This window comes from Paramormyrops kingsleyae, chromosome 14, assembly GCF_048594095.1.
Source record: "Paramormyrops kingsleyae isolate MSU_618 chromosome 14, PKINGS_0.4, whole genome shotgun sequence".
NCBI lineage: Eukaryota > Metazoa > Chordata > Actinopteri > Osteoglossiformes > Mormyridae > Paramormyrops > Paramormyrops kingsleyae.
In genome coordinates this window covers 10,771,142-10,784,676 of record NC_132810.1, presented here as the reverse complement: position 1 = coordinate 10,784,676, position 13,535 = coordinate 10,771,142, and the positions used below count along the sequence as shown (strand labels likewise).

Here is a 13,535-nt window from a genome sequence, read left to right as displayed (position 1 = left end):
CTTTGGATCAAAACCGTACACTAAACATGCAAATGATTAGCATAAAAACAAAAAGGACCAGTCTGTTCCACAAAACAGACACGCACACACATGTGAAAGCCAGGCTTCAGCTGGGTGCTGTCATTTTTAATCCCTGTTCTCATTCGGGTTCTGTTTTCTTCCACATTACACCTGTCATCTTTTATAGCAGCAGCTGTAACCTGTGATTTAATTGGCAAACATAATAGAAGGTGACACTGAAACAGGAAATGTTTTTTCTCTGTTATTTTTGTCTGCACATTTGTAATATTATTTCTTTTATTCATTGTGCACATTCTGCAATGATGTGGCCTAATGCTGCTTGGATCCTAGTGCCAATGTTCTCATTCACGAGGGGGCCATGATGATCTGACCACCATGCCCCCCCTCCCCAACCCAGAATCCGAAAGACCAGCGGAAAGAGCGGCCCCTCATGCGACGCAAATCTGAGCTGCCTCAGGATATCTACACCATGAAAGCCTTGGAATCCCATCGCCGCGCCGAAGACATGCTGACTACCCGTGACGGGCACTGATCCTGCCCTTGTGCCCCGCCTCAACTCACCTCACCCCTGTGGAGTCTGACCGTATTTAAAGTATTGGCACAGGAACCATGCAGCGTACTCCTCACCCAGTACCAACCCAATTCTGCCTCCCCATCCCACTCATCATGGGTTCTGCTTCTCAGGTGTTCCGTTCTGCTAGTCTTCGTTCCGTCTCTGTTCTCCTCTCCCCGTTAAAGCACATGCCTGTGCCACCCCCCCCCCCCCCCACCCCGTCCTTTTCAAACGTAAATAAAAGATTGTCTGTTAACAAAAGCTCTGGCAGAAGTCAGTCAGTGAGACCGTGGCCTGCGGAGCCCTGGTGGCCCCGAGGAGCAGACGTGGAGCTGAGAGAGGTGTGTGAGGTTCTGCAGCGTTATTGTTTCAAAGGGAACAAACAAGCAAAACCCACAGTTAGGGAGCGATTTTTTATTTTTTTTTTCGTTTTGTTTTTTTTTTGTAATCTTCATAATACCCAGGGACAGCTGCCAGCGGCATAAGCTTTCTGATTATTTTGAATACATTGGTATTTTATAGTGAGATTTTAACTGGGGGTGGGCTGGGTCCAATGGGGGCTTTTCTAATGGCTTTGGACACCTTGCATTTTGACACATGCTGAACCACACATCCAAAACTCCCTCAGGCCAGGTTTTCAAACTGAAATGAAGGGTCTAGCACCCCCCCACACACACACACACACACACACACACACACCATATTTTTGGATCCATTTCTCTGTCGATATGACAGTTCTGTGCCATACCAGCTGCTTCGTTCTCTCTTCTCCATCAGTCTGTCCAGCAGCAGTAAACAGAGGTTCAAACAATGGTACCCGCGTCCCAAGGAAAAAACACCCGGGCTCTGTGGCAGGTGTCGCATTAGTCTTTGTTTGTAAACTTGGTTGACCTGTCCACTGCTTGCATATGAGGGTCTTTTCTAACCATTCTTGTGCTACGAAGGTCGGCTTTAAGCGCAACTGTGACCGCAGACGGAGCTACGGACCTCGTCACCTTCACCGCGCGTGCAGCATAACACTTACTGCTGTTCTCAGTACATTCCAGTGACCATGTCTAGTGTAATGGTTGTTCATGCTGTCCTTTTAATTTTATTGCTTAGGTGTACGCACCAACTCCACAGGTGGGGAGTTAACCTTCTCCTGGCATCTTACCTGTAACAACTGGAATGCACCTGTATTCAGGTCTGGAGGGGCTGCACCAGCAAACTGCTGGGTATTAGTGCAGGAGTTACATGTGCTGCCCGACATATTAAATGGTGTGTAGGCTGAGGGTAATTTTGTCCTCCTTTCCCAAAACTCCCCAGGGAAACATAACCTTTAAGGTATTTCCACTCAAAGTGGAGGCTCAACTAGTTTTTGGGGAGGGGGTTAATACGCTCAGCATAGATGAAGAGCAGGTTCTCTGCTGAGTTCCCCAAGTCTCCGCTTTTGGACCATGTCAGATCAAAGGACTGTTACTCTTATTACAATAGTGAGGTGTGGAGCTGCCCTTCACTTGAAAGATCTCTTATAGTGCCTTTGGACAGACGGTGGGACTTTACTGGCCTAAAGTAGAGGTATCAGCTGTGAAAGCCAAACCACATTTAACTAGCTTTTGGTTGGGTGTGAATATACACATGCATTTACGCAGAAACAATTACCTGTACATACTCATTTGTTGACATGTTTTGGAGCATTCCTTTATTAAATCATGCATTTCTAAATGCGGATTAAGCCCTTGTGCAAAAAAAAAAAAAAACTCCGCAAAATACCATACTGAGCTACCGAAGCACTTCCCGTTAAATTTGAAGGAAAAAAGTTTTTTTTGGAATCCCAAGTGAAACAGTTCTTTATGTGTAGATGGTTTTTTTTACATTTGGAGGCAATTGTTTACTTGCAAATTAATTCCAGCATAGCATGCCATGTTACCCACCACCCCCACCATCCCCAAAGTGAAGAGAGTTTGGTGCTTTTTTCTCTCCCCCTAACTGTTTCCTGGAGCTGTTATCTCTGCATACCATTGTTTGAACTTCCATCTTTGTCAAGCAGTTTATTTTTATTTTTAGCTTGGGTGTTTGTGTGAGGTGTTATTGAAGTTTGTATGACCTTCCTCACATCATACTCAACCATGTATATTAACGCTTGGTTGAATCAAACGTATCAAATAAAATACCATGTTAAGTGTTTTTCTTTTTTTAAATTGTCAAAGAACAACATTCAACAACGGTTGCCCTCTTTCTGGAAAAAAAAAAAGCATAAGGATTGGAATCAATTTGGTCGGAATTAACCTTTGTTACAAACATTGTACGAACCTAGACTGAATACGTATTGGAGAAAAGTTTCTCATATTTATCCCCCAGTCGCTTTACTTTAGCTTCCATTGAAGGTTCTGCTTTTACACCTGCATTTCAGGAAAAAAAAAAGGAAAAAAAAAAAAAGACAAGTGTCCTTTAGTATGAGACCTGTACTAAATGGCTTCATTCAATATTGTACATATAATGTACTTTGTTTTATGTAGTGTTATATCTATTAAACAGTAGATTTCATATTTTGTACAAAATGGTCCTATGTACAGAATAAGACATTATTGTGGCACAGATGTTGACCTGTGCCTGTAACTATCTGCATTAGAAATGTTAAAAGTTAAAGTCTAATATTTTTATCAGTTTGTAATTCAAAATTTTGTTCCCACATTGCTGTCTGTGACAAGAATCTTCATACATTAGCCTTTGTGTGCTTTTATCCAATTCTCAAGTGGTGTACATCTATATAGAATAAATAAAGAGAACATGTGGATTTTATATTTTCATCCTAAAACAATTCTGGAGTGGTTATTTTTTTCTACGAAGTACAATGGTGACTTAAACTGGCCATGGTTCTGTGTTCCTCCTTGAATATGAGATAATTGGTACGGATCGGTACTAATGTAGTGATCAGCACTGGGCATTTCTCTGGACATCAGCTGAAGTGAAACAAACACCAGACGTTTGCAGATGATGGCAGGGAATGCTCGCAAACTGGTTCTGCTCTTGCTCATTTAGGAATGCTGTAATGCTGCTTCTGGTAGTTTTACTTCAAAGTGTAACTTAATCCATATTTGGATACACTGCCTTGTAACTTATGATTCAGTAATGCTCTTACCTGTTATCAGATATCACATGAATACAGGCATCTAAGATGTATCTGCTTTTGGATGAAAGGAAAACATTCCTTCAACATGAAATTAAATGCATTAATCATTTTTGGCCATAGAAGTTATTTAATCACAGACAATGCAATATGACATATACATATATATCAAAGAAATGTCTAAATATTAATGTTTTTTTCGAATATAAGAAACCTGTTGGTTGTGCAATACCGCCACCCATATGTCTTCTGACTGCTTTTCAAGGACCGGCGTTCTGACAAAACATCCTACCTATCGAGACGTGCTATCGAGCCTTTCTGTGTTCCGTTCCACCATCCTTGGATTAGTGTTAGGTTTTAGGGGTTATGGTTAGGTTTTAGGTGTTAGGGTTAAGGTAAAGGTTTTAGGGGTTTTTGGGGGGTTAGGGTAAGAGTTGGGTTAGGGCAGGGGTGTCCAATCTTATCCGCAAAGGGCCGGTGTATATGCTGGTTTTTGGGATAACCTGTAGGTCAGCTGTTCAAACCCAGGTGTGAGGACTTTTCAGCCAATCAGTCCTCTAAATAGTAATCTAATTAGGGAGTTGCAGCGAAAACCCGCATACACACCGGCCCTTTGCGGATAAGATTGGACACCCCTGGGTTAGGGCTATCGATTAGCACTACGGTAGGATGTTTTGATGAAGTAGGACGTTTTGTCAGAACACCGGCAGTGTATTGAGGTCGATCCCTGACATCAAATGGCACAAGGCTTTGGTACACCGTGACTGGGATACCAGTACATCATAGGGCACAGACATGCAGTTTTGCACATGAGAGTCGACCGCCCAACCTTGTGAGGCATTAGCGCTATCCAATCAGCCATCCTGAGAAACATCCTTAAACCAACTGAATAAGTGAGACCCGTATACTAGCGACGACCACAAGAGGGCAACCTTATATGCTTCTCATGAATTAGATACTGGCGTCGTGAGCGACTTTTTTTAAAATATATGTCATATATTTATGGTTTGATACTACTGATAAATATGACGTCCCGGTACTGCCAAAACACTGCGCATTTAAATTCAAAATGTAACTCGGTGGTCTACTAAGTTTTTTGGAGCCAATTATGAATCGCATGGTATATTTCTAATACAGGTACTCCTCACTTAACGACCGAGTTCCATTCCTACGACTAGGTCGTTAAGCGAATTGTTGATAATCGAGGAGCTGCCACTTGCTGATATTTCAGGTGTACTGTAGGCTACTGGTAGTGGGTTTGTATCGACTATCTTTTGTTTTAATGTCACCTTTGCACCATTTGTAACATTTTTATTATATTTATAAACTGGAACGCAAGTACGCATCCACCTTTAAAACGACACGTGCGGCAATCGATTGTTGTAACAGTGCAAATGTGTACTTATTTTATGTACATTTGCGCTGGTATGACAAGAAATCATCTTACTTTTTAACCTTTGTATGCTATTCGTACTTCGTTTGGGGTATAAAGGTTAAATGCACGGTAATTTCTTGGCCATTTTGTGCTGTTACAATAATGTATCGCAGTTCTAATATACATTACTTAGGTTTGCACACTGTAAACTCAGGTAACCGTTTTTATTTATTCTGCATAATAAAAAGGTCCAAAGGAAACTCCAAACTTGTTAATTGTTTAATTTGCATAATTGCTTGATATTGTGACGCCCCGCTGCCGTTTCCACGGCCAAAGTTCTTGTACAGCGTACAATACCGACTGGTGAGAGAGCCGGTCTTAAGTCCAAATATTAAGGGAAAATATTTAAAAATCCGGGATCACCATCTGGTGTGCAGACTCCATCCTTCTTCACTGACTGTTTCCTTAGTCCAGTACCCAGAGTTAATCATTTGGATGTGCGTGCTTTGTGTTGGGTTTTACACTGCGATCAAACCTACTCCCTTGCGTTATGTAGTAGTCATGCCTTTGCTGTACCAGACTAGAAGCATTTATATTTAATTTTTTTAGAAAACACATCCATGATTCCAATTATACTGTGCCACAAATTTTAGGCCACACATTTTACTGTGTTGTGTTATGTATACTCAAACATTAGTCTGTTTCTGATCTTGACTTGGTCTAGTCCTGACTTGGTCTTGATCTTGTCTCGGTCTTGAAACACTCTGGTCTTAGTACAATGACTTGGTCTCAGTTTAGGTGGTTTTGACTACATCACTACTTTAGATGTGATTTTTAACAGCCATATTACAGAATACTTTTTACAAAGTAGCAACGCTGGACAATACTACTTTATGATTGTGTGCTTTTTAAGAAATGGAAATAAATTGTTTATGGAAATGAGCACATATCAGATTTTTTCCCTATTTTGTTGGCAAATGGATAAATTATCACAAATTATTAAACAACATTTTTTATCAATGAAGTTCCAAACAGTTATTATAAACAGCAGTTTATATGAATCAGTTAATCAAATCACACTTAAAATCGCTTTAAATGCCGCATATTGTACACGGATTCTGATCCATAAATGCTCTTACACTACATACATTTAACCAAGTTGCATAATTCTGCAACTTTGCTCCCACCTAGTGGTGAAGAGTATTATAAGGCTAATTGGGAATATCTTCATATACAAACAGCCAGAACTGAGCTTTGGCAATGCAGCCACCTGGGATCTGTCAATCACTTTTTATATTTATCTCTTGAATTTTCTATAAGAATTACAGGATGGCTGAGTTAAATCCACAACATTTCTGATTCATTTAAATTTCTGCAAAAGCTTCATTGTAAATCAAGAAATACATGCATAAGTATGTAAGAAATACAATTACTGGAAAAATTAATGTATCAACCATGTACAACAATTCATAACGTTTTATTTTTATGTGTTGTCTTTTTGTGTGTTACTTTATTGGTAGTCTCATTTAAAACATAAGTGTTTCCGTTCAAAATAGACTCGTAAAGGCTTCTGTTAAAACAAGTACCCGTCGCGGTTTAACCTAGTTCTTTCTCACAACTAACACCCAAAGATAACTGATTAACTGATCTTAATAAGCGTATAATGAATGATAAACCGGGCTGTGCGCGCGGCACGTGCTCACACTTGTATAGGCGGGAAATGAATCATCAACTCCTGCGCGTGGCATCGGCGCTCTAGCCATCGGGGACGAACCGAAAAGTGAAACCTTAATCTAAAAACGGCCAAATTGTGTACGACAAAGCCTGCTCTGCGGCGATTGAGGTCTCGAAGTACTGCCCTTTAGGCAAACATGTCTAAACTGTGAATTAAGAGGTTATGAAATCCCAGGATACATCCCGACGATGACATTTGGTAAGTTCTTGCGGAGCCAGTATGACTGCTATCCAGTCCAGCCCTGGTCACCCAGGTCAAATATATACCATTAATACCTAACATTTTTCTCTGAACAGATAACATTTCTTGATCTATACTTATTTTTAGTATTATAATCTTTCCCTTTTATTAATTTAATGTGATTTCTATATTACTTTCTGTCTGGCAGGTATATTTTTGTAACGCAACCCATTTTACGTGGAACACTGTATGGTGGCACTTTGTAGCCGCAAACTTGCAGGGTTGGCGCTAATTTCGAGCATCTGGAGTTACCTCTGGTTTCCTTCCTGCAGTGCAGTGCGGGTGGCTGCTGAGTGACATCCTGGTCATTGTGTCTCCTGCTTTGTGCTGTCTGCTTCCTGAGGTGGGATCCAGGCTCAGTACTAGCCTATGTTAAGTAAAGCAGTTCTGTGTAAAGGAAGTCTGAACTCCAGATATAGGTAATGGTGAACACATACTAATTGTGACTCACTTTTATCCAAAGCAACTTTTAGTCGTGCAAAGGTTATTTCACCAGTGCGACTGTAGGGCAAATTCATGTTTTCAAGAAGATTTCTGTGGAATTGGTGAGTTTTGGAAATGTAGCAAAAGTTCTTCCTTGGATAACATCAGGACTGAGTGAGTTTTGGTTCCCAGTATTGTAACATATGATGAGGAAGCCTGAGTTTAGGTCATTGGTGGTTTTCTCTGAAAAATGACAATAAAATATAGTGAGTTTTGCTCTTTGATTAATATTTAAGGATATAACACCAGACATAAATCAACAACCTTTCTTCTTACCTCTCCTTAAGGTTACTTCTCTGTCTCTTTTATTCCCACAGAACCTGTTGTCCTAGGTATAAGGAATAAATATCTAAATAATGTTCAGACGCACCCACATATTCGTGAACATTTTTTTCTCCTGACTATCGTCTTTGTGAATTCAAGGTTTACTTGAGGACAATAAATAAATTACATTACAAAGGCAGTCAACGGGACAGTATGCCGCATTTCATAATGTTAATCTGAAGTAATTCCCACAAGTCCTGCAGAGATCACTAAATGAATGAACCATTTATCCACAAATATTTTTTTAAAATTAGACCTCACACATAATTTTGCATTGCATGATATTTGGCCCTTGAAAGTGGAGTATCAGAATATTAAGAGGTGAAACATGTTTGCTATCATTTTGAACTTCTTATGTTTCCACTGTTGGGGTTAGGCCCTGGTAATGCTTATATTCTAGAAAGTGCTTGCTGTATCGTGCTCTGAACTCCTGATAGCGTAAATCACAGATTATTGTCAGGACTCTCACCCACGCATTTACTATGACACCTGAATGAGGTCATATTCTGTCATTGGTATCCTATTGCTTTGGTGCATGAGAACTGACGGATGTACAATGTCTACATGTGGAAACTGCATCTGTCTAAAGCTTAATCTTACATTATATGTCAAGTGCTAAACAGCCTTGACACATTTCAGGCAAGCTGCTTGGTTACCATTGTGTTCACAGAGTGAGCTGTCAGAACAGGAGATATTTTTAGTGGTATATTCTGGTATTCATGTCAGACAGGAATTGGTGGGATTTATATGAAACATTGCCCATAGGTATTGTTTCCTGTCAGAAGCTACTATAACAATTTTAGAAAGGACAGTAAATCCAAAACGATCCTAATGAGGGTAAATAAGGGCAATGGCCTCACCAGGGGAGACAGGTCCAGATAAGGATATCAGTTAATTCCTTTTTAAAATTTTAGAAAACAAAATCACACATTTGGTTTGTCATGTAAGTTATTTAGTACCAATCTCCCTTGTGTTGCACTCGAAGTGTAGCTTTCTTTTTCCTTGAACATGTTTGGAGGGACAGCCTGATTAAGGCAAGGTCTGGCTTGTGTGAGGTCTCTTCTATTTCCTGATGATGGTCTTTATTGTGCTACAAAGGACTGTTAAAGCCTTTGAGATCTTCTTATGCCCTTTGCTCTACTTTATCTCCAAGTGCTTTTGAATATACCTTTCAACCTCTCAACCCATAGTGGATTTTTAAAATCTCAGGGGCACCAATTATCTTTCATAGTCTGTACAGAAATACCAGATTATGTTTGCAGATACATTTAGAAAGGTTTTTTTTTTACTGTTGCAGGTTTAATTAATTGCATAGTTTTTTTTATTTTATTTTCACTTGACTGTGGTGGGTTACTGGGTGTAAATGAAAAGGAGATATTATTTTATACTTTTTCGCTCTCAGCATGTAATTCAACAAAATTTATAAATTTTGAATAGGGCCTGAATTCTTTCTGCATCCAACATTATCCTTGAAGGGTATTATCTCTGAGTATTCAAGTATTCATTCAAGTATTTCAGTTCAAACAAGGGTGGAATAGGTGGAATTGCTTCATACCTTCAGGGCTGAAATCTGCCTCTCTGTGTCATGCAAATACTCCAGTGTCTTCTAACATTTCAAAAACATGCAGTTGGGCTAATTGGTTGTGACCTGCATTGGTCAGTGCGTACCCAGTCTCATGCCCCATTTTACTTGGGATATGCTCCAGGAAATCGGTCCCCATAAGGGGAAAAAAATGGATATTTATCACGTTATGGGGACATTGTGTCCCCATAAGGATAGGTAAACCCGCTCGCGCACGCACACACACAGAGGTTTGTAATCATATCTTTGTGGGGACACTCCATTCATTTCAATGGGGAAAACATTTTTTTAATTGCATTTACAGATCTTTATGGGGATCTGAAAAATAGCCCCCATAATGTAAAAAAAAAAGGTTTTTATCACATTGTGGGGTACATTTGGTCCCCACGATGTAATATAAAATTAATTCACACATACATACACACAGCCCAATAAATGTAAACTTAAAGCAGATTGGCAGTAGATGTGAGTTCAAAGCTTCATAGTTGAGCTGATATTGGCAGAGATGGGGAGGGCACTGGCCAAAATCACATCATGAGTACATCTTTAAAGAGAGGAAAAGTGCTACAGTATAAAGCAGAAGTTGTCACTGTAATGTGATTCATACTTTAACTCAGTCAGGCATTCTTATGGTAAGAAAATGCTTTAAATGCTTTTTCCACATACCTAAGCAGTCAATGATTTTCATTACATTTGAAATAAAATTATTAATATAGATTAAGAATATTCATTTGTCATGTATACATGAATGATCCCTTTATGTAAATACCCCAAATTAACTGAGATAAAACAGCTTACATTTCGTATAATAACAGAGGTTAGCATAGTAGCTGATTGGGTACCAGTGTTACCTTACACCTCAGCATGAGGGGTCCCATTCCTTTCTCTGCCGTATGCTCCTAGAATTTTTTCTTTGAATTTGCCATGTTACATAATATATAATGTCAGTAGGTCAGTGCATTATGTTTTTTAGTCTTCACAAAAAGATTTCTGGGATGTCCTAGTCCTAGATGAATGAACCTTCTCATCAACTGGCAAATACTTATATTCCTAATTTAAAAGGAAAATTGTACCTCATTTGATTCGGTTTATGTCTGTGACCTTTAGGCACACAGACACCTACACATTCTCTGAGGCCACAGCAGTTTCAGACAGCTGCATGATCAATCTCCACCATCTCTCACAGGAGAATTTTAGAAACAGCCTGTGGTTGGTTATTTGCTGGTTTGAAACTCTTATTTCTTTTGACTCACAGCTGCAGCCCTTCTGCAACCCAGAGGGGGACAAGATGACGAAAGGCATGACCCCCCCGGTGAATCATTTACCCATTCTCATCACTTGCTATCATCATTATGACCCTAGGGAGCACAAACACCCCAGTACTCTCAGCCACTTCCTGTGGGAGACTTAACTGACTTCAAGCAATGGCAGGAATATGACTGTGTATCTGGTATGGCTGATGGAACTCTTCAAGGACCTAAATTTGTACCTTTAAATAGGCAATTGGTCTAGAATCACTGTCAGTGCAACAAACTGTACATAGCAAAATGAATATGAATTTAAAGTAGTTTAACCCAAAGAATCATTAACCTCTGCTGTGTACCACTTGAAGAATTTTCTGGGTGTCGTGCAACACCAACAGCAAAGTGTTTATGAGTATGTTAAACAGACAAAAATTGCCTCCATGGTTCTGATCTCTGAAGAGTCACTTGGCACATTCTGACACAACACACAATGTGTCATCCTATATCACAGTTGTCATGAAACTCATGAATGACTTTGCCTAACCAGCTGGGCATTCAACAGTGGGCATTCAGCCATGCATTATGGGTTTTACTTCTGGTGAATTGACTGTCCTTTACCTCGCCCCAAATTGACTTAGCTGCATTGTGTGTGTGAAATAAAGCACATGTAGCTTAATCGCAAAACATTCACACATTTCTCCATCAAATACCTTAGCCGATTATCTTTTTATTCTTTGTCAGAGGATGTTAAAACTTTGCAGTAGCCAACTCAGGGAAACAAAGATATTTTGTGCTTATTATTATTTTATTTATTTTATATTATTTTAATTGATCAAAACCAGACAAAATATTCTTGGCCAAGCCATACAAATGCTGAATCAGTGTAGTTAAATGTGTCGTTACTTTCTTATGACAGTCTTTGTCTTCAAAGATAAAATACATTTCTTCCAGTTACAATCATGGTTAAAGGGTAATTATTTCTGTTCCCTTTGTGCGTCATTCTGCTCTATACATAATGAAGACCCTTCATTTCAAATGATGAATAAAACAAAATAGACATGTCCACTAGTTAATGGGCTGGTTTTCAGTGGTGACATGAATATAAATGTGTGTCCCTGAAGTGCATTAAAGGGAAACTTAAAAAAATGACCAGCCAGTCTAGTTGCTGAGAGACAGACAAGCCTGTGTGGGATGTATGCAAGGCACCAAAAGGTTACACATGCATGTGCTGTTGGGTGGCCACATACTCATAGTATTGCTGCAAAATTAGCCTGTGACTCTCATCTAATTGCAGCATTAAGGGAGAGCTTTAAAGGTGGTGGCGGAGGGGGGCATTTATAGCAAGCTGGGCTTCATGGGCAGGGGAGGGGGGTGAGGAGGTTGTAAACAATGGCTCCAGTCCTCCCACAGAATACTAGATACAGTGGGCATATGAGGACAACACTCTCCTACAGGACATGCCAACCGCATCCTCTGAAGAGCTCCAAAAGCCAAGGGAAGAGCTGCGAGCTGAAATGTGTGGTTTGAATCTGACCACTGAACGGGAGCTTTTTTTTCCCAAGCCCACATGCACTGAGATCACGATCATTTAATCATCCTGAGGGAGAGAGAATGAAGAGAGAAAAGTTTGTTTCTTTTTCCCGACAAACAGCCTGGGCATTCTGCTTGATCTGGAATCGAGGTGCATTAGGGCCTGAAGGGCATTGTGGGATGAAGCCAGGGAGTGAATGATGAAGGCCCGTTTTCTTCCCTAAAGGGCAACACTTCTCAGAAGCAACGATAATGACAAAGGTCGCATATTTATTTCATGTGTCTATGCCGTGATGAAAATAATTCATTCTTGTCATACTTTTTCCAGCAGATAAGAAACATTCTTGTGTTCAAATCCATCCTCAGGTTTTTAATTCCAGTTCCTGGAAGAGGGTACAGTGTAATTATTTCTTTACCAACTCTCCACTAAATGTCCTAGTCTGAGGAAGTAAATAAACAGCAGGAGTTGAATGTCCCAATTATAAGAAACAAAGAGCTATAATGAAAGTCATCTGGCTCTATGAAAAAGAGCCATGGTAATCTTTGATCCCTCTGCTCTATCTCTGCTTACCTTGTGGTTTCGCATCCATTATTTTCCAAGCTGAGCCAAGTCCCAGCAACATAAATGTCATCAAATTTTCAACTAATTAGGCTCGCATCTTGCAGAATGAGTCAGTTGTTGATGTGACCTAGTTTCCATTTGTTCTTATCGACTAGGGCCTTTGAAGTGCATTGAGTTCATTTCTTTCCCTAAGTGCCTGGTCTTTTGCAGAAAGAGGAGTCGAAAAAAGTGGACCTAGTATCAATTGTACCACCTTTCCCTGGCAAACTTGGCCATGACAATGCACTACATTCATTGCGCCAGACAAAGACATCTTGAGGGGAAAAATGGCAGACAAGCTTGCAATTTCCACTGTAGGACTTTTCCAAAACAGCTCTCTTGTTTCTTTTTCATGATTGCATCTTTTCATTCACATTTACGAATTCATTAGGACCCGTAAAAATAAATGGGTGAGACCTGCAGTTTCTTTGTGAGACACAAGTTTGATGGAGCCTTCTCGAAGGATTAGGGAGAGGGCTTCATCTTAATGCGATTGGCGCCCATGTGGGCTTATTATAGATACAGTGGAGCCCTGCCAAAGGTATTCTCAACCACTTGCACACTGAGGGATCTGTTAAACAAAAAAAATCTCAAGACCAGCTGCCAAAAGTACAGCTGCTTTTTTGAACTGCTTCCCTGCCACGTCCTCAGTGGAACAAGGGTGTTCCCAGGGGACCATGGTATCTAGGGTGCCATGTATGAGCACTCTGTGGGCCTTTGTAGTAACTGGGGTCATTT

General features: G+C 40.1%; 1 protein-coding gene across 5 annotated transcripts in view; it reads left to right on the top strand.

Moving 5' to 3' along the window:
• The window catches only part of ppp2r5ca (protein phosphatase 2, regulatory subunit B', gamma a), a 44,649-nt gene extending 41,275 nt beyond the window's left edge, over window positions 1-3,374 (top strand). For all 5 annotated transcript variants that reach the window (XM_023828364.2, XM_023828365.2, XM_023828367.2 and 2 more), the window contains one exon: window positions 419-3,374. In XM_023828364.2, coding sequence (XP_023684132.2) covers window positions 419-553 — 135 coding nt within the window. In that variant the 3' untranslated portion in view covers window positions 554-3,374. The remainder of the gene's footprint in view (window positions 1-418) is intronic.
• The last annotated feature ends 10,161 nt before the right edge of the window (window positions 3,375-13,535 follow it).